Here is a 23071-nt window from a genome sequence, read left to right as displayed (position 1 = left end):
AAAAATCATGATTTTTTTCAATTAACATAGGTAATGCAAAAAAAATTTTCGAATTGCTTATAAACAATGTATTTATAATAAATTTATTAACAATAGCTGTAAAAAATTAAAAAAAATATTAATTAGTTTTTAGCCATGAGACATTGAAACAATAAAAAAATAAAAAAAATTGTAATGTATTTTTTATAAAATTATAATTTTCAATTGTTAATAAAAAAATAGAAAATAAAAATTTTTTTATTTTGGCAACGGTAATCTATTTTTTTGCCTATTAAGGATAACTTCATCAAAGGAAAAAAATGCCAGGGTTTTAGTTTAATAATTATAGGGATTTTTATATTAACTTTCAATTCAGAAAAAGTTATTAATTAACAAATTTATAATTAACGTTAAAATTGGGATAACAATTTTTGACTACGGATTATTGTTTATTGATGTATCCCAACATTACTTGAATTTTTTCATTCCTCAATATTTACATTTAATATGTTTACATAATTTTTTTTGTTTTTATGTCAGAGTGACGAAAGGCGCGCGGAAGCCAGACTACCCGCTTATAAATAATCGAGATATAGTTTCGGGAGTCGGGACTTCTTTTTCGCAAATTCATTGATCTTTTCAAATCTTTTTTCAAATTTCCAAAATTTTGAAAATTTTCCGAGATTTAAGAAAAACCTAAAGCCCCATTTTTTTTCACTTAACTGTTTATAACTTTTGTAATTTTTATCGGCGCGTTTTCGGACCTTTCCTTAAACTTTCTAGGCAAAAATACGAATCGAATGACACCTTGGTCGTAATTTTTGGACAGGGCTGAAAAATGTCACCAAAAAGAGCTAAAGCAAGTACATGCGAACCAGACTATACAAACCAAAATAATTCTCAAAAGATTTGCAACAGAAATCACAAAAAGATGTTGACAGTGACATTGACATCTATTTTTCAACTTGTAGATAGAATTCATGAATACAAGTTACTGACTAATTGGACTTTCCAGTAGTTTATATTACGCAGTAACTTTTCGGGGTTAACTTTTCAATTTGCCCTTTACTACACTTCAGCAGATACTTTATTGATTCAGCTTTTATTTTTTCAGATTGTGGAAAGTTATACCAAACATGGAGTGCATGGACTATAAATGTAAAAAGTGATTTGTGAAAATAAATAACGTTTGAAATATTTATTTCAGAGCACAAGAAAAACTCAACATTCTATATTCATATGTAAACATTCGTTATAGAAAATCATTGTTAATAGTTTGTTCCATCTCAGAAAGAACGGTATAAAGTCTCTTTTTGATATCAGAATCTGGACTCGTTCTGGGTATTCCCTCTTCACTCTCTGGATTAGCACATTGTCGCAGAATTGATGCCAGCTCAGCCGGAGTATGTTGAGACATTAGTAATCCAGGCACTATCACTGTATTCGACATTCTCCAGCCAAGAAATAATTTCTCACAAACCATTTGTAAGTTGTTATTAGCTATAAAACTAAAACACTTGTTGTTTTTGTCGCATTTGGAACGACAATCGAAGAAATCACAGTCGTCATCATTTCTACAGTAAGTTACCTCTTTTATAATGGAGTCCACTACTGATTTGGGTAGAACCCCATCTAAATCGATAAACTTCAATTTAGTGCCCTCCTTGACGAGACCGAAGTGTTGCATTTTGATGTCACAAAGATGAAAAGGTTCGCGGAAACCAGTCTCTAGCTCCTCAATAAGATCCAGAATTTGCACAGCTAGTCTAAGACGTTTTCCCCAGTTTTCTCTACTGTCAGTCACCGTTATTAGCGATGAAATGTCGGTTATTGGTTCTAGATACTCCACAGCAAAATAAGGACCACAAGTACCAAGAAGTTGTGGAAATACATCTTTATCAGTGAACAATGCTGACAGCAAATATTCGTTGTCTTGAAGAAGTACCCATAAATTATCCATTTCCCTCTGCCTTTTCTGTTTGTTTTTTTCTTCATAACTGGGCTTCAGTCTAGACAATCTCAGAGCTGTATCATAGGCAAGTGTAAGATTTAATTTATTCTTCACTATTGTTCTGATGGTGGTCAAGAATTCTTTTTCTGTAGGATATTTAAGGACACCGTTGTCGTACCAATGAATGGCTTGGACATCTCTAGGCACTGATTTGAACACCAAGCGGATATTGTGCCACTCGGCGCTGAAGACTGCTTCTTTCGTGGCTTGAAATGAGTGACATGTTAAGGAATGGATATCTTTCGTGAGGCACAGAGGGGCGCAGAGAGAGCCGATGGCGAATTCTTTTTCATGTAGGTTGCACTGAAACAATATTGAATTATTAATATATTTATCAAACAGCGAAAGTTATTCAGAAATCGATGATTTTTTCTTGATATTCAATGATATTTTCTATATTCGTTAGAGGCGTTTCTAAAGGATAAAAGCAACGTTGTGAGTCGCGCATGAACTTCTTAATGTAACTATAATGGAAACAATTTAATTCTAGGAACTCATCCTACACACAGGCAAGAAATGTTGCATTGATTTTGCTACAATTCTTTTCCATCTATACGGCTAGAACTGGCGATAGTAATTATTTGGCTGAAGAAAGGTTGGTTGGGTAACTGGATCAATTTTTAAACAATTAAAAAACAATTGTTTTATACCGACGTTTCGAATTTAATTAAATTATGCTTCAGGGCTCTGTAGCAATGAATTTTTATAAACATACCTTCCACAAAACTTATACGATAATTATCGTTTCAATTTCACAAGAAATAATAAGTTTTTAATCAAATTACTCACCGAAAAGTAGTTTCTTCGTGTTGATAATATTACTATTTTCAAAACTATCACACATATTAGATACATTAAAATAAAAAAACATTGCAACAACCAAACTTCCGAGACAACACCAACACGAAACGACATGAAACAGACGAATGGTTTTATCTGTGATTCTGATAAGGTGGTGTTTGGTTTTTAATCAATGACAGAAAGAAAAAAGGATAAATCATTCAGGTATTTTACATATCAAATTGAAATATGCTGTATTAAAGCCATCGACATCTCTTTTAGTGTTAACACTATCGCATTTCAGGATATGTATCATTTCGCTTGAAAGTCTTTTGGATAAATATGGTTGAACATCAAAACATGGTTGGATGATCAAAATAAAAAATGTGTCCATATTCTTTTTTATGTTCAACGAGGGCTTAGGGGTTTTTTATATTTAGTTTCTTAGAGTTTCTCATGTATTCAGAAACTCATGTTTTAAGATACCGTCCGGTTTGATCACCATAGCATTTTTGTCAGCTTCCACAGTTCAATATATTGAACTGTATTTATTGTATATATATATATATATATATATATATATATATATATATATATATATATATATATATATATATATATATATATATATATATTGGATATATTGTATATGTTGGATTGTATTTGTTGTGGTGTTTTTGTTTCGAGAAGAAATGCTTTCCAACTGTATTTTCATTAAAAAGGCCACTTTAATTTGTTTGGTACTGAGTAGCATTTCAAGTTTATCAGATAAATTTTCTACAAATGGAATTTTGTGATATTTGGGTTTCACCTCTGAATTTTGGGAAGAGGAACTTCTTTCTTTAATTATTTTTCTAACAAGGGATCTAGAAAAATTATTTTTTACTAGGTAATTCTCAATTAATTGGAAATTTTTGTTATGGAATTCAGAATTGGAAATGGCAATTGCTGTTGATTTCAAATTCAACCAACTAACCTTTCTTCAGAAAAATTATTGGATCACTAAACTAGTTAACGTAATTCTTCGAATCAAAAAGTAAAACGTTTTACTGTCATTGATGAAGTTGAGTATTCTTCTACCAATTAACAAGCGAATCCAAAAACCTCCAAGGTTTCAATCAAAACCGGAAAGAAAGGGTAGGAGCTTAGCAATAAAGTTGTAGATGAAGTTCCGAACCAATATGCCGTTGAGAAAGTTCTGAAATTCCGAGTATATCCGGAGACATCCGAAAAAAACAGAAATTTCCGACGATTCGTCTTCCGGCCACCATCATCAACTTAATTTTTTCGTATGGGCGCTACATTGGATTCTTTCTGTTTTGAATAGAACCAGATTTTACCTTTTCAATGATGTATCATAAGTTATCATTCTTTATCGAAAAATTGGAGATATTGAAAAAAAATTATTCTTATCATAATAGGCTTTGACTTTGATGTTTCTAAATTTGACTTTCAATTTGTTACACGCAATGAAATTTTGTTATTGTACAAGTCATTGAATTTTTGGCGAAAAATGGCTTTCACGAATGCAGAAAAAAGAGATATGATACAAATGTATTACAAATACGATAGAAACAGTGTTAGGACATCGAAAATGAATTTAAACTTGTATCCCGAAAGACGACAACCACATGGAACTATGTTCAAGTTATTGGATCAAAATCTCACCGAGTTTGGTTCATTTGAAAAGCCGAAAAAAAAAATACGGAGATAGAATGGACCAGGAAACTAAAGAAAATTTGATAAATGAGGTATGTATGAGGTGAGTTAGACATTGTGTCCTTTTCAATAAAAATTATTAATTTGCAGATAAACATGAATCCGGGAAAATCTACACGTCAAATTTCTTCCGAAATGAATATTTGTCACACAAGTCCTTGGAGACATTGTAAAAAAAGCGGTTGAAAATGTTACAAAATACACATATCTCAAAAATTGCATCCAGGTGATCACGAAAGGCGATTAGAATTTTGTAATTGGCCGATGAGAAGATAGATGGAAGAAGCACTTTTACATATTGTGGGATATTTAACCGAAATAACGAGAAATTCGACCTCAAGTGGGATTTAGCATTAACGTGTGGGCAGGAATTTACACAGATAGAATTTTGGGTCCTCATTTATTTGACGGAATTCTGAATGGAGAAACCTATCACCAGTTTTTAATGTCGATTTTCGAAGACTATTTGGATGTTCTACCTTTGGCTATAGTCTATTTCAAAAGAGTGTAGAGTAATAAATCATGAAGTGTCATAAAATTTGCCTGAATTTCGTTGTCGTCCATGGGCGTAGGCAAATCTTAGGATTATTAAACTTAATAATTAAAGTAAATTAAAAATTACAGACATAGATAATAATAAAAGGCCATTTTTGAGAAGTAATTTGGTCTAAAACTAAGTACCTACATGTATTTAGGTAAGTAAAATTTCTTAAAAAAAGATTAAGATTAATTTTAGTGGTTCTTGTAAACTTATTTAATATGCAATTTGGGTTCATATACTTGAGCATGATTTCTCAAAAAAGGGTTAACACTTAGTTCCGAGGTGCCATGTCATTATAATAATCCCTTTTTGACCCTGCCCACCAATCATGCAATACCTATTAAACCCAGGTAATTAAGAAAAAGGGTTTAAATATATTGTAATGGTGTCTTAAACATTCGAGTTATAATAGTAATTGTTACTACACCAATTAAACGTACAGTGATATTGTGATATAGAAATAATGAAAAAGTTATAAAATGGGGACATTTACTCCAAAGAAAAGAAGTGTAAAAAATTCTCCGCTATCTGTTTGCGAAAAAGTTATAATTTTAAATGTATATGATTGCATAAAACACGATCACCCTAGTTTGTCTGTGCAAGAAAGTGTTGAGCGATGTGCCCGAATGACTGGAATTGGACAGTCCACGATTTTTAAATTATTGCGAGAAAGAAAGATATCAGGCCAGGTAAGTCCATGCAAGAGAAAATCAGGAAGACCAATAAAAATCTTAGATGAAGACACCAAATGTGACATTCGAAGAAAAGTTCATTCGTTTTATTTTAAAAAGGAAATACCCACTCTTGAAAAAATATTTATCGAGATAAGCCAAGATAACGATATTCCTTTGATATCCAGAAAACTTTTATGGAAAACTTTAAAAAGTATGAATTTTGCCTGGGAAAAGCACAATCGAAAGGCACTATTACTGGAAAGTGATGAAATTGTTTGCTGGAGACGAAAATATTTGACAACTATAAAGCAGTACCGCAGAGAGCAAAAGAAAATTTTTTATCTTGATGAGACGTGGATAAACGAAGGTTATATAGTCAAAAAATGTGGCAAGATAAAAATATAACAAGTTCTCGCCAAGCTTTCATAGAAGGCCTTTCGACGGGTATTAAAGTGCCTTCGGGAAAAGGGAAGAGGCTTATAATTGCTCACATTGGAAGCGAAGACGGATTTTTAAAAGAAGGTTTGTTAAGCTTTGAGTCGTGCCGGACGGGAGATTATCATGAGGACATGAATTCGGATGTCTTCGAAGACTACTTCGGGGAAATGTTAAAATTTCTTTCAGCTGATTCGGTCGTGGTTATGGATAATGCAAGCTACCATTCAAGGCGCTTAGAGAAGGTACCAACTTCAGCTTGGAGAAAGCAAGAAATTATTAACTGGCTGTCAAATAAAGGTATTCAGTTTGAGATGAATTCAGTAAAGAAGGAACTACTAGCCATAGTAAAACAACATAAATCTCGCTTCATGAAATATGCCGTAGAAGATGTAGCAGAAAAGTATAAAGTAACTGTGCTGCGCCTACCGCCATATCATTGCGAATTAAATCCTATAGAACTTATATGGGCACAAGTTAAAGGATATGTTGCAAGGCACAATACCACATTTAAAATGAAAGATGTCAAGGTATTGTTTGATCAAGCCATTATGGAAATCACATCAGAAAACTGGCAAAAAGCAATCCAGCATGTTTTAAAAGAGGAAGATAAAATGTGGGAACTGGACAACTTAGTCGATCAGGTGGTTGACCCTATAATTATAACACCAGGGGATGATGACAGTTCTTCGGATGAAGACTATACTGATGTAGAATAATTTAATTGAATTGTAAATATACTGTAGCGGGATAAGCAATCTGGACAGAGACCAGTGTATCAGTGACAGTGACACTTTTGCTTAGGTTAGGGTTTAGAATTAAGGGTAGTCTGAATAATTATTTTCTCGGAAGGTTCTCGAAAATTGTACCTAGTAATCTCTAGAACATTCAATTAGGGTATAAATAGAGTGTTGTTAAACGTTAAGGGAAGTTCACAGTTTTAGTATTGTTCAAGTGTCAAATTGTAATAAAGTATCCAGTAAAGTTCTTGTCGTTTTTGTGAATAAATTGATTTAAAGTCCCCACAAGTGTTTCAATACGTAAAGTTCGTTCGTGTGTGTTTGTGAGTATTTCCCGATTTCGGTTCGTATATATTTTATTGTTACATTTTATATTTTTTTAATAACACTGTTCTGCTGTATTAAATTTTTATTTCCTTTAATATAATTTTTATGAATGCATATTCTTTTGGCAATTATCCCACTAGCGCGCCTCTGGCTCAGTATTTATCCGTCGATAACAATGGACAAATCCCTTAAAACAGGGTGATACCTACCTGCTCTTTATGAAACGACATAATTTTGCAATGCGGACTAGGGAAGTGACAGAATTTATTGACGGATCACCCTGTAGCGCTTTTGAATACTTAATGAGATTTTATTACTCTCACTCTTTTGAAATAGACTATAACTATAACAACATCTGGTTTCAATATGATGGTGCTCCACCGTATACTACCAGACAAGTATCTAATTACCTGACTGAACGGTTTGGTGATAAATGGATGGAGAATAATGGGCCGGTGAGGTGACCAGCAAGGTCTTCCAGCTTAAGTGTTATGGATACATTCTTATGAGGTACACTGAAAAATAGAGTCTATGGTCAGAGGGAATATCAAAATATTGAGGACCTTTAACACATCATTGTTAGAGAGTTCGGAAGATTGAGGAGGAGGAAAATTAATCGTGCTGTGAATAATTTGAAGAAGGGCAGAGTTGTGTTATCATGAACAAGGCCAGCATTTTGAGCATTTACTGTGATTTACTTTTGTCTTTACATTCTAGTTAATTATTGTTATTTGTGCAAAATTTTATTTTCATTGAAAAGGACACAATGTCTAATTTACCTCGTACACACATTATCAAATTTTGATCGTTGATTCTGTCTCCGTATTTTTTCATTGGCTTTTCAAACGAACCAAACTTGGTGAGATTTTGATCCAATAACTTGAATATAGTTCGATGTGATTGTGGCCTTTCGGGATACAAATTTAAATACATTTCCGATGCCCTATCACTGTTTCTATGGTACCTATTTGAAATAAATTTGTATCATATCTCTTTATTCTTCATTCGTGAAAGCCAGTTTTTGTTAAAATTTCAATGACTTGTACAATAACAAAATGTCATTGTGTGTAATGTATTGAAATTCACATTTAGAAACATCAAAGCCAAAGCCTATTATCATAAGAATTAATTTTTTTAAATATCTTCAATTTCTCGAAAAATAATGGTAACTCATGATACATCATTGAAAAAATAAAATCTGGTTCTATTCAAAACAGAAAGAATCCAATGTAGCGCTTGTAAGAAAAAATAAAGTTGATGATGGTGACTTTGTAGGTACGTGTGGCAGATACCCAACGAAAAAACAACAACTAACCCACCTAATGCTTATATAACATATATTGAAAATTGGATTAGAAAATTCTAATAAGATCGAAAAATGTTTTGACTCATCTCTGAATATGCATATAATTGTCTTTCAAATTTATTACAGTTACAGATTTGTCCGCTATTAAAAGTGCATACAGTGACATATGAACAGTACTTCCTACGACGGTGTTAATGAGACGTTTGGTATATTAACGAATTCAAAAAACACTTTATTATGAGATTTTCAGTAAACAGTTTCAGAAAAATGCAACACGTGTTCTGCCATTGTATTGATAATGGAAGTCTATGGAATGGTTTTAGGTTAAGAATGAACGAAATCTCTACTTTTAGAAACAGCAAAAATCAAGATAAATATATCTCATTTCCATACCACCAATATACGAAGAACTTTGGAAAGATTTTCAAGGAACTAAGTTTAAAGATTGTATTTAAATCAAGTCATACACTATAGAGCCTTTTAGGAAATCCAAAGGACAAAGTCAAGAATTCGGAGTCTGGAATTTATGATATTAAATGTGATGGCTGCGATGCAAGATATTTTATTTTAATTATTATCATACAAGACGTACTACTTAACATCCTTGAAATTGGTAACTATGTCCAAATATACGTTTTAACCAACCTGCCTGAGTTGAATATCATTGGCTTTTTATCATTTCATAATAATTTTTTACCATTATTCTTGTTTTATTGGAATACCCTCTGTCTGTAAGCAATCTTCTTGACTGATATGCATGAAATTTATACAGGCCATTTCTTTTATCTGTTCAAAAATCTGTTTAAAATCTGTTTTCCGTTAACCAGCTGTCGCACCCCTACGAACGGCAACCCTCAGAATGGAAACTTGTGTGAGCTAAGGATTAACGAGGTCTTACTTTTTAACGTGTGATTCCTAACACGGTAACAATGCTATATTCTAAGCCGTTACAGATACGAAGACGATTAAATAGAAAAAAGGTAAGTGTCATCGGGAATAATACAATGGTCGAAAAAAATTTACGGAGACTCTCGCCCAAAAATGCTGTTTTTCGTTTTTTTCCAATGGAACTGGAAAAGGAAAATGTTATTGTATTCGAAGTGTACTATGACGATGTAATAACAAATATTCGATAAAATGTTTCGTGTCAACATAGCAACCATCAACTTTTTTTTTTAAATACGAACCTGTCTTTTTTATTACAGATATTGATAAAGCGATGATTTCACAATCCAAGTGTATATCACATTTGATATTTTTATAGCGTTTCATTTAAAATTATCACCATCATCAGTTACAACAATCATACATAAAAACAATTTGTTTCATCATTAACTTTTGGGAATATGAAACCAATACGGAAAATCAAAGCTACATGGCAATCTACATTAAATGCTCGAATTGACGACCTCTTTGTTGAATGCACATAAGCTGTCGGTCCAGACATTTTCTGTGGCAATTTTCTAGCATAATAGTGTAATACTAATACATGCAACTTTTATTTTTTGTTGGAGATGATCGATATCTGTACTTGGTGTTGAAAAAACTTTATCTTTTATGTAGGAGAAAAAGCTACAGGATACAGGTTCGACTCCACAGCAAGAATTGAAGCGTTCTATATTAAAGTGTATTGACATTTTTTATGTACAACTAAAAAAAAATACATCTATGGGTAATATATTCGAACAGTTCGGTGTTGTGTACTTAGAAAATCTTGTAAGATCAAATGATGAAACAATAATAATATCAGTTCAAAGCTATGCGTTCAATGACTTAGAGGAAAAAGAAATGTTGCCAGAAGTGAAGAGGCTCAGAAGGCATCTAAAGTATTCTGGCATAAAAATTGATGATGCAGCGGGGAGCTGCTACTCGGAAAATCTTGTAAGATCAAATGATGAAACGATAATAATATCAGTTCACAGCTACTCTCAATGAGTATTTCATCAGTTCGGACTTCCATTGTCTAATATAATATATATTGAGTTGATAACCCTACAAAAAATCAAAAAGATTAACCGAAAATAACAATTTTATTAAACAAAAAACTGAAATTACAAAGAAATAACATACAACAACAACCAAACAAATAAAAATTGAAATATTAATAAAAGCTGAAAAAATTGAAAAATTAAAAATATTAATAACAAAAAATGAAAAAATAATAAAAATTAAAAGATTGCAAACCAAGTTACGCCACAACGTTTCGATTGTTAGTATCCACAATTGTCTTCGGGTTATAACTGGACTTATTCCTCCGAGATCTGACTATTTATAGGTCATTCGAGTGCTTTCACCTATCCCCTCTTCCCTCTTTCCGCTTTATTGGTATTGGCGGGAGATGACCGTTTGGCGGGAGTTGCTCGTTTTTCGCTTGATTAGAGGTTACTAACAATCGAAACGTTGTGACATATCTTGGTTTGAAATCTTACAATTTTTATTTTTTTTTTCATTTTTTGTTATTAATATTTTTAATTTTTCAATTTTTTCAGCTTTTATTAATATTTCAATTTGTATTTGTTTGGTGGTTGTATGTTATTTCTTTGTAATTTCAGTTTTTTGTTTAATAAAATTGTTATTTTCGGTTAATCTTTTTCATTTTTTGCAGGGTTATCAAATCAATTTATATCATATTAGACAATGGAAGTCAGAACTGATGAAATACACCACGAAACATTGTCAACCACCTTCAAAAAAATACTTTCAATGACTTAGAGGAAGAAGAAATGTTGCCAGAAGCAAAGAGGCTTAGAAGGCATCTAAAGTATTCTGGCATAAAAATTGATGATGCAGCGGGGCAGACACATAGTATGTGATCTGCTACTCAGAAAATCTTGTAAGATTCAATGATGAAACGATAACATCAGTTCACAGCTACTTTCAATGACTTAGACTTGAAGAAATGTTGCCAGAAGTGAAGAGGCTCAGAAGGCATCTAAGTATTCTCGCATAAAAATTGATGATGCAGCGGGGCAGGCACATAGTATGTGCTCTGCTACTCAGAAAATCTTGTAAGATCAAATGATGAAACGATAACATCAGTTTACAGCTACTTTCAATGACTTAGAGGAAAAAGAAATGTTGTCAGAAGCAAAGAGGCTCAGAAGGCACCTAAAGTATTCTGGCATAAAAATTGATGATGCAGCGGGGCAGGCACAAAATATGTGCTCTGCTGTTATAATTTTCCAAACAGAGGTGACACACACTGTCTTGCGACAATCCGAGTTTCTGCATATGACGATTCAAATCACAGTGGCCTGTAAGAAGGCATGTTAGACATCGTAGTTCATCCCTACTGTAGTCCAACAACTGTTTGGTATCAAGCTTCGAAAGGTGATTAAACGCCTTGGAGTGAGCCAATCCTGGATAATTTTGCCAGAAGTCTATAAATCTTCTTGCCATCCAGGTGTTCAATTTTTGTTTGGCAAGGGAGTCAGCAGCCCCATTGCCTTCCAGGCCAGTATGGCCAGAAATCCAGACCAGAGACAATCTGTTAAGTCTTCCTATTGAGGAGAGTCGTTTTTGGCAATTTGCTACCAATAATTTAGATGTTGGTCGGTAGGTAAGTGGCAGTACTCTCAAATGAAAACGACATTGCAATACAGAAAAATATTTTAATATGTTTCTTGTTTTTACTTTTCATTGATCTGTATATCTTGTTCTCTCTCAATACTTTACAACAAAGTATTATGTAATTTTATAATAAAATACTATAAACATATTAGTGTTAGAAATGTGCAGTAAAATGGATTAACGGGGTCTCTTGTAACAGAATCAGTTCCTTTTTATATTTAGCTAGAATTTGAAAAGAGACAAACTACCAAATACAATGAAATTTTCAATGACATAAAAAAAAATAAAGATATTGAAACTAAAGAAAATTGGATACAAAATTCATCAGATAGATATAATTATACCAGAAGATATAAAACATTTTCTTGACTTAGGTTTCAATTTCAGATTACCACCAACTACCAAAGAGGTGAATACACCAAATTTACTCTCAGATATTGATAACTTGATAACTGGGTTTTGTGATAGTAAAAATAATCTTTCCAGAGCGGAACTAACAAATATCGTAATTAAATTTTTCTAGAAACCTCATGATAATAAAAATTATCTCAATTTCCTATTTGAAAAAACATAAACATTTTTGAAGAATACGTTTGTTTGAAGGTGACTGATAATGTTTCATAATGAATTTCATTAGTTCCGACTTCCATTGTCTGATATTATATAAAATGATTCGAAATCCCTGAAAGAAATAATAAAAAAGAAGAATTAAAAAAGAATAGCTGAAAATAACAATTATATTAAGTGAAACACCTGAAATGAAATATAAGTGCAATAAAATACAAGTAGTAGTTAGTATCGACAATCGTCTTCAGGATAGCGTCTTCCGTGTTAGGAATCACACGTTAAAACATAAGACCTCGTTAGTCCTCAACTCGCACAAGTTTTTCAACTTCTGAGAGTTGTCGTTCGCAACAGCTGATTAACGGAAAAACAGATTTTAAACAGATTTTTGATGACTGGACTAATTCCTCGGTGAGATGACTATTTATGGGTCATTTGAGTATTTTAACTTATCTCCGCTTTCCTTTTTCCGCTTAGTTGAAGATGACCGTTTGGCGGGTGTTGGCCATTTTTTGCTTGATTATAGGTTTCCATATGCTGCGTATCTCTACGCTAGCTTGGCTGTACACATTGTTGGACAATATGTATGCGGCTTCTTTGAATTTCCTCCTAAACCAAAGTTCCTCCTTGTATATGATCTCAGGTTGGAACCACTCGATGTTATGTTGATGGGTCCAAACATGCTCTGCTATTCCTGATTTGCTACTTTCTCCTCGATGTGTGTATTTCTTATGCTTGGCAATGCGAAAATTCAATGGCTTCTTAGTTTCACCGATATAGGATTTTCCGCACTCACAGGTTATTCGGTAAATGCAATTCTTGGAATCACAGTCCGCGTTTTGTGGCCTGGTTTTCGTGAGGCTGTTACGGATAGTTTTTCCGGATCTGAAGCAGGTTCTGCTTATCCTTTCCGATAATTCTCTGATGTATGGAAGTACAAGCACTGGTTGAGATGGCTTCTCTTTCTTGCGAGGCTCCTGCTGTCTTTTAGCAAAAGTCTGTTCCACCATTGCCTTGGAGTAGCCATTCCGTTGAAGATCATTTTTGATGATGTCTAGTTCTTTCTCGAGACCTTCCTTCGTATTACAGAGCCCGAAAGCACGGTCTAATAGAGTCTTGATGATTTTTCTTTTAGTCGATTGATGGTAATTGGATTCGTGGTTCAGATACTGCCTGTGTAAGTGGGTTTTCGGTATGCAGATGTTATCTACTTAGTGTCGGCCCTCTCCACCAATACGTCTAAGAATGGCAATTTGTTGTGGACTTCCTTCTTCATTGTGAAAGTAATGGAAGATCTCAAGGTACATTTAGTAGCTGAATATCACATGAATTTTCTTCGGCCAGCTCTCTGATGTTGGTTGATGATAATTTCCAAGCACGGATTGCTCCAAATGCATACAATTTTTCGTTTTTTGTCACAAACATTCATTTCGTGGTAGAACTGTCTCAAAGAGACCCTTATTTGAAATGGGGATAGAAATTAAATGAAAGTACTCGAATTTTGAGGGATGTGTAATCGGAATATGCAAAATATGTCATTTTGATATTTGAAATGTATTAGCTTTCTATTCTTATGATCTTTTAAAAAAATAAAGTGTTTTCGAAGTTTATCGCATTCAGTAACTGTTTTTTGCTCACAGTTCTTTCAAATTTTTTCAATTCGTAATACAAATCTTTCGTTTTTATTATTCTATGCCGAAGAATGTTTGAATTGAATTTTCGAAATCTTGCGAAATTGAATTAATAATTTCATATGTGCTGATAACTTGGTTATCAGCACATATGACCAATAAATGTCCAACCCGGGCAACTACCATCTAGAAAATACCCTACAAATTGAGAAATGTTTGATACCCCTCAAAATGTTTTCAAACTCAAATAAATTCCTTCAAATCAATTGCCAGAACCTGAACCCATGTCGACTACTTCTAGGAATCCCACTAGGATGTCTCACCAACAAATTCCCCAATACTGGCAAGACTCCTGAACCAACTCCAGAACTCAATACGTTTCAAATACATTCCAAAATCAATCACAATTTTTCCAACAGAATCAAAGGCCAAATTTCATTTCAGGGGAATTATTTTCGAATGAATATGAAAACCCCATTGATCTTTGTGATCAACCTGCCAACCGATATCAATATTATGAACACCCCAATCCGGATAAATCCCGATTAAAATTAATATTTCGAAAACGAATATGATCAACAAAAATCCTGTATCTCAAACGATAACATTTCAGATTCTGGTGAAATTGCAAAGTTTCAGGCTACGAGCTATATATAATTTCAATACCATAATGAAAACGGTAACTGGTTGTCAAAATGTCAGATATCAAGCTTCAATACCAGCCTTTTCTGAATTTAATACCGATTATGAATTGAGTTCTACGAATAGCGACAAAGGTCCTATTTCGAACAGCTCTTTGTTTGATCTTATGTTTAATATTTCTGAATAAAAATTAGATTAGATCTGATTAATAATTAGAGATAATCAATGACATAAAAGAAATACATAACATTAGAGGTATTGAAAACAGGTAGTTTAGCATAGGATAGGATAGTATCAAAAGGAGGTAGTAGTTAGGTAATACTAACAGATAGTAGTTAGGCCACTAGCATATAAAAACACTAACATAGTAGTAAAATTTAGTCATAATGATCTCCCAGAATTCACGTTTTTATTGGCTTGAAAATTTTGTCAATAACTGCGAAATATGCCAAAATAATAAATATGATCCGAATCCTCCAATTATCAAATTCAAACTCACTCCTACCATTTCAAAATCGGTTGAACATTTTTAAATCGATACATTCACGATATCGAACAAAACTTTCACGATAATTATGGATTTCTTTTCCCGATATGGTCGAGCATACCCCTTAAAAGTCCTTACCGGTGTTCTAGTTCTCGAAAACCTCCTCAATTTCATTTCTCATCACCACTGACTTTGGCACCGATTTCAAAAGTAAGGACCTAGAAAACTTTTGTAAATTATATCGAATAGAACTTCATTATACAACACCGAAAATAGCAATTCCAATTCCCCTGTTGAAAGGTTTCACTCGACTTTGATCGAATACTATCGATGTTTGAGAGAGGAAAACAAAAATCTTTCTCCTGAGCAGATAATGAAATGTGCCCCTGGGATACAACTCAATTCATTGTGTCACAAAATTCAGCCCGTTTTAAGTAGTACAAGGTCACATCAATAATACGAACCCATTCGATCTTAGTGATCATATCATCATTTCAGACTATGTTCAAGCCCATAAAGGCACTACCCAAAAATGTATAGACAAGGAAATGAAAACTGAGACGAACCCCTCGATTTTTCTAATCAACAAGTAACATACATAAGAACCAAAGCACGACAAAAAGACCAACCCAAATTCAGAAAAACTAAAATACAAGGAAACAAGTATAAAGCTCAAAACCAACAAAGGAACCTATCATAAAAATATTGTCCGAAAACCCAAGACTAACAAAAAACCTTTGTTACAGGAAACTAATGAAAATTAGATAACCAACCCTGTACCTGATACTTCACGTACTCCAAGTACTATGTGACGAAGACATTCAAATCAATACCATTCATAAGGAAACACACACAATAAGGAAAATGTTAAGAACCCAATTTCCTACCAAGGTCTGTCCAAAAATATGTTTCAGAGAACTGCATATCTTATTCAAACAACTCAGACGACACTGGACAAACTTCAACCCCATATCCGTGTTAAACGAGATATGATCAATGGAATCGGCAAAATCAATAAATGGCTTCTCGGAACACTTGACGCTGAAGACGGAAAGTGTTACGACCAAACCATTGCAATATTGGAAAAAATTAAGAAAATATCATTTACGAATCGAATCTTCAAACCTCTCCATCAAAACAACTGATCAATAATTAAAAATGGAACCATTCGAACGCTCAATTCAAATCAAGAAGCGCTAGAAAACAGCTTGAAAACAGTCTAGTTTGCCATTCAAAAAACCATTGTCAATCTCAAAAATTCAATCAGTTTTCATGGTGTACTTTCTCAATTTATTTTGGACTGCCAAAATATCATAACAATCATTGACAACCTAGAAGATGCAATTATATTCGCAAAATCGAACGCCTTGCTTAATTCAATTATATCCAGTTCAGATCTGGAAGAAATAATGAAATACTTGAGTCAATTTTACGATAGAAGCGAAATTGCAAAATTCGAAAATATTTTGTCATACTATCAATTCTTTGGCACACAAATTACATTTTCGAACACAAAATTGATTTTCTCAATTCGTGTTTCTATTATCAGAAGCGAAGTTTTTATGTTCTATCACCTGTACCCAATCATCCAAAAGCACCATATTTTTATTCTCAAATATCCCTATTTTTGGCACGAGCAGCTTCGAAAAATCAATTCGAATCGAACATGTGTCCATCATTGGGGAAATATATTTCTATATTGAAGACTATTACCCACAGGACCAGTGTACAACCCAGCTAATTAAAGGCAATATCACAATAAACTGTCACCCTATTCCAATCAACGTAGACGAATCCATAGCCGAACAAGTCACCCAAGAGGAAGTGCTGATCATCCCCGTACGAGAAGAAATAATTTTTTCCAAGTGCAGAGCTGATCGATATATCGAAATAAACACCCCCGCACTCGTTAAAATTCCCAAAGCATGTAGAGTTCGAATAACCCACAAGACGTTCTTCAACAGTACGAAAATTCAAAAGGGAGAAACTCTGATTCTGTCAAAAATCCAAATCAACCCGAATGTCTACGAAACACAAAACTTCTCAAAACTCAACTTGACGAAAAGTAGGCACTCCACAACTCGACAGAAAAGTTGTCAACAGTCTAAAAGATCGATGTAGTCGATTGCAAGAAGCTTCTTCTCAGTAACCGTGTAATTCTATACGGAGTCATTTAGAATTTGAGATGCGGATGCAGTTGGTAAATCTTGGCCAATGGGTCCAGAGTTAATTTTCCCGCATCCGTAGTGAGATTAAAACATTTGAAGATGTCAGGGTATTGTAGAATTGGATCTCTTATCAGCGTATTTTTACGAATGTTGAAACATTCCAAAAATTTTGCATTATTTCGATTTCTGCCCCTTTCTTCAGACATTTTGTTAGATAGTAACCCAAATTGGCTACTTTCTTGCGAAGAAATTCTGATTTGTCAAGCCAGATATTGAAATTGTAGCTCCTTAGTCGATCGAAGACCGATCTCAATCGTTAAAGGGTGGTTCTTGGAGGGATGTTGAGAAAATAATAATATCTTCGAGGTATACCAGACATTTTTGTTTCTGAATACCACGTAATATGTTATTCATTAGTCTCTGAAACGTGACCGGAGTGTTCTCCAAGCAGAAAGGCATCCTGAGGTACTCGTAATTCCCTTATTCGGTATTGAAGGCTGTTTTCTTGATGTCATATTCTTCCGTCTCTATTTGAGAAAATCAGCTGGCTAGGTCTGGAGTCGTGAAATACTGACATTTCCCCAGTTTGTCCAATATATTTGTGATATTGGGCAGGGAGTATCTGTTAACTATAGTTTTATACTTAAGCTTACGGAAGTACACGACTAATCTCTATCTTTGCTTACCGGATGAATTAGCTTTTTTTGGCAATAACCATGGAGAGCTGATTGGTCTTATAATTTTCTGGACAAGCATTTTTTTGATTTGACTTTCAACCTCCTGTTCGTGAATGAATTAGTACCGGTATGATTTGGTATATACTGGTATAATATACATATATCTTCAATCAAGTTTTACTTTCAGAGAAACTGAAAAGTTTCCATATGAAACAGAAAAAAATCACTGATATAGTAGAAGGACCTCAACTGGAGGAAGTATGGGAGATTTTGATATTTTCTGACGATAATGAACTTGATAATGATGTTAACAATGATATTCCAGAGACTAAGAAAAGAGATGCAAGAATTTTAGATGAAATACACGATGAAAAACAGTCAGTTGGTAATGAATCATCACCTAAAATAATTGTCCTTCAAAATATGACCATTGAGAAAGTTTATAGAACTCCATTGAAAGAGAGTCTCACAATTGATGATCAGATTGATGGAGAATTAATTTTATCACGTTTCAAAAAAGCCATGTTTTGGCCAAACAAGTGGGAAAAAAACTCAGAGGAAAAGAAAAAAAGGAAAAGTTACAACTTCAGATTCTTGAAATCAATATCACATGGAAAAAGAACAAGAAATAAAAGGGATCGAAGCAGAAAAAAATCGAAAAAAAAACGTGAAAGAGAATATAACGAAATAGAGAAACTGGAAAAAATAAAAAACCTAGAGGAAGCAAGGCAATAACAGAAAAAGAAAATATCTATGAAGACTCTGAACATGAACTAACAAGTGATGAGGAGGTAAATGATAACAATTCATCAGTTGATGTTCCTAGTACTATTAAAGAACTGGAACCAAGCAGGGTGTTCAATAGTGCTATGTAGAGAAGTGGAATTAACACTGTAAATGGTCCAAAGAAATCGAACAGATTTGGTATGATTATGATGAAATCGAGGCAAATATCAAACTTCCACAGAAGATCAATAGACGTGGTTGTTTCTCGTTGTAAAAGAAATGATGAAATGAGCAAAAGTTAGAAATAATAATTCTACATATTTAATTTGATTTGTTTGCAAATAAAATTCAATAATCTTCTTTCATTTTTTTATTCATTAAAATTCGAAGGGCCTACCTGAAGGGCACCCGAACTGTCTGATTAATCTTCTGGGTCTGTCTGAATTTAGACCAGGAAATGTCGAAATTATAGTATCTACGAATCCGATTCATGACCATGAAATAGCATCCAAAAGATCGGTTTTAAAAGCACAATGATCAAATTTCAATAATGAATTATTTAGTACAATAGACTCCAAATGAGCTAAAGAATATCTTAAATCACTGTGTTAATTGCTCTTAAAGTGTATAAATTATAGACATTTACCGCATATATTTTTTATTGATAAACAGACTTCGAGGAAATTCTGATTAGCGATAAAAAAAACCGGCTAAATCAAGTGGGATAGGTAGTCTGAATTTTGATAAAAGTTCTGAAATTGAATGGGCATCTCTTATAACTTTTTCTTTCAATGACGAATGCATTTGGACATGATTTTAACGAACTATTTCAAAACTACGTTAATCCACTCGTGTGGACAGATTAAAAAAATATTGCTATTTTTGTCGATTTTTGATTTCGAAAAATTATAAAAGTAGGCCCTGAAAACGACGACTCATTTATGAAATGTGTTATTCTATAGATTTCTTGAATATGTACCTAATGAAAAAAAAAACAATTCCATCCGTTTGAAAAATATATTTTATAAGGATGCCTCCGTTTTAAATGGGCCACTCTGTAGATATGATGCTTCACAATATTTTAAAAGTGGCTTGTATTGCTCTTATTGGCCTGAGATGAAAAACAGGGGTTACAGGAGAATTTTGTAACGAATAGCACTTTTATATGTAGGATGTTTCCTAACTACGGCACGAAATTTCTGAGGGTGATTCGTTAGGCCGTTTCAAGAAAAAAAGTTCCTATGAACATATGACCAAGTTGCTTCGTTTATGCGATACAGGGCCTTGAAGTTCAAAAAAACGATATTTATAAAATATCATAAATATCCTTACACCGATTTGGTGTAAGGTTACAGTTATTTGAAGCAATAAGGCGCTATTTATCCCTAACTAGATTGAAATTATCAGGTCCAATGGAGTCTCAGTGGGCACCACAGCCAACAATATTGGGGAAAAAGTACGCCACTGACTTCATGTTTTTTTATTTTTCAGATCAATCAACGAAAAATACAACTTTTTCGTCGCTTGTGTTTTCTTCATATCTAGCTTTGTTTTTGAGAAAAAATTTGAAGCCACTTTGCATATCATGTATACCTGCTTTGGAGACCAGTTGACAGTGATTGTGTTGTCATATGACTGACATGCACTTTATTTATGGATTAGCAAATGGAAATGCGAAAGAAGCACAGAGAATTTGCTAGGACAGGATTATTGCATATGCTAAAACATTTAGAAGGCTACATGCAACTGGGAGTTTGAATAAAAATGAAGTTGGTGAAAGACCAGAAACTGTAACAACGCGTGAACTAGAAGAAGCTATACTTGATGCGATAAGCGAAGATCCTTTGGGCCGACGAAAATCCTCAAGTTATTAGATAACTTGGGGATTTTCGTCGTTGTTGGTTGATTTTCGTGGTGGTTGACAATGTTTGGTGGTGCATTTCATTAGTTCGGACTTCCATTGTCTAATATGATATATGTAAATTGATTTGAAATCCCTGAAAAAATCTATAGAAATTAAAAAGATTTGCTGAAAAAAGAACAACTATATCAAGCAAAAAATTGAAATTACAATGAAATAAAATACAAGCAACAATAAAAAAAATAAAAGAATTGATAATTAAAAAATAATTAACAAGAAATGAAAATTAAAAGACTTCAAGCCAAGTTCCTTCACGACGTTTCGATAGTTGATAACTGGAGATATTCCTCCGAGATCTGAATAGTTATAGGAACACGACCAACTCCCGCTAAACGGTCAGCTCTCGCTGAAACCGATGACACGGAAAGAGGGGATAGGTGAAAGCACTACAGCTCGTTTTGAAGAAGAGCTGCAAATCTCCAGGAGATTTGAAAGGAGTATTCTCCATGACATTGCAATTGTCAATTATTAAATTCCTCAAGTCATTCACATCCAGTCTAAATTGGTAGCAAATTGTCAAAGACGACTCTCGTTGATAGGAAGACTTAACAGATTGCCTCTGGTCTGGATTCCTGGCAAAACTGGCCTGGAAGGCAATGAGGCTCCCTTGCAAAGGAGGGTGTTGCAAGCAGCTTCATCGGACCAGAACCTGTCATTGGCACCTGGATGGCCAGAAGTTTTATGGATTTCTGGCAGAATATTTCAGGATTGGCTCACTTCAAGGCGTTTATTCTCACCTTTCGAAGCTTGTTACCAAACAGTTGTTGGAATACAGCAGGGATGAACTACGATGTCTAACAGCAGGCCTTCTTACAGGTTTATGTCATTTTAATCATCATATGCAGAGACTCGGACTGTCGGAAGACAGTGTGTGTCGCCTCTGTTTCTCTATACAAACTGATCGGCTTCGTTGAGAAGCCGGGTTTATTTCGTCGAGTGTGAACAGGTGTGAGAGGTACGGTGGAAAGTCGAATAGACCCACTCACTTTGGACCTAACCTAACCCCAGGTATTTTTGAACGTATCAGACAATCAATGACAAATCGAATGCAGTCGTGTATTTCATCAGAAGGTGGACATTTTGCTCATTTTAATTGTTTATTACCTACTTACTTTTGGTTTTTACTTTATGTTGTCCATGGATAGTTTTCAGAAGTTATTTTTTTCTCGTTTCTGGAAAACGAAGCTTGATATGAAGAAGACACAAGCAAATACAGGAAATAATTATAATATAAATATTATTTTCTGGACTGATGATCATAAAATGAGATGCTAATAATACATACTTAATAGGTTGGTTACCAAGCAACAGAAATAGTAGGTAATTCAAAAAATCTATTTCAGAGGCATTGACTCTAATCGAATAATTCACAACGGGGGTGAATTCAATCAATATATTTTGCCGAGATAAAGTTGTGAAAAATGCCTCATATACACTTACCATCTTCTTTACGTGCTGCCAGGCCTGCAGATTCAGGCAAAACAAGTTCCATTTGAACAAGAAGTAAACGAACGTGCTTAAAATGATAAAAAATGAATACACAGTGTATCGATAGGTATATAAAATTCCAGGCATCCTGCGGGTTAAGAGCATAGTGGTAGTGGAAAAAATGAATGTCTCTTCAGTGGTAATTTTGGTAGAAATAGAATGGAAAATGGTTCATAATTTCACCGCAACTATTATTTCCGTATCACATCGTTTTGGGAAATTGAAAATCAATGGAATTCACGTATTTCACTGTAAAAGGTGAGTACTTTCCAACTTATGTTGATAACACATTTTCTCGGGCATCTCCGGATACTGTAATGTTCTTTTTATAAAATAACGGACAAGTGTTGTTTCTGTATATCCTATACTATCAAGGTACCCGATTGAAAAGTAATGTCCTGTTGTCAACCGATAACACCCGAAAGCAATCCGTATTCACACTGACATTAATGAACGGGAATGTCGATGCCAATGCGCACTGCGGCGTTGACATGTTGTGGTAACAAGGGCGCATGTTGCAAGTTCTTGATTTTCCTCCCATTACATGGTGTAGAAAGAGTGGTCAGGAATAATATAATTACTAGAATGTACGAGGAAGTATTGAAAAATTATTAACCTTCTATAGAAGCAAACAAAATTTAAGAGTCAAAATATATTTTTCCTCTTATTTCGGGAAGCAAATTTA

At 33.8% G+C, this 23071-nt stretch overlaps 1 protein-coding gene across 2 annotated transcripts; it reads right to left on the bottom strand.

The window, feature by feature from the left end:
* Window positions 1-1162: 1162 nt before the first annotated feature.
* Window positions 1163-22831, bottom strand: LOC111513459 (divergent protein kinase domain 1C). 2 transcript variants are annotated; one of them, XM_023169674.2, is made up of 2 exons: window positions 22339-22831; window positions 1163-2293 (listed from the first exon to the last, which is right to left on the bottom strand). In XM_023169674.2, the coding sequence occupies exons 1-2, from the start codon at window positions 22489-22491 to the stop codon at window positions 1232-1234; spliced, it is 1215 nt and encodes a 404-aa protein (XP_023025442.2). In that variant the 5' UTR covers window positions 22492-22831; the 3' UTR covers window positions 1163-1231. The 2 variants fall into 2 exon arrangements, with proteins under 2 accessions (XP_023025442.2, XP_023025444.2); XM_023169676.2 differs by lacking the exon at window positions 22339-22831 and adding an exon at window positions 2780-2923.
* Between the last annotated feature and the right edge of the window lie 240 nt (window positions 22832-23071).

Source organism: Leptinotarsa decemlineata, unplaced genomic scaffold (genome assembly GCF_025532065.1).
Source record: "Leptinotarsa decemlineata unplaced genomic scaffold, Ldec_3_MD MMD2_tig00004307_RagTag_RagTag, whole genome shotgun sequence".
Classification (NCBI taxonomy): Eukaryota; Metazoa; Arthropoda; class Insecta; order Coleoptera; family Chrysomelidae; genus Leptinotarsa; species Leptinotarsa decemlineata.
The sequence above is the reverse complement of the archived record's forward strand: the minus strand, read 5'-3'. Positions and strand labels throughout refer to the sequence as shown.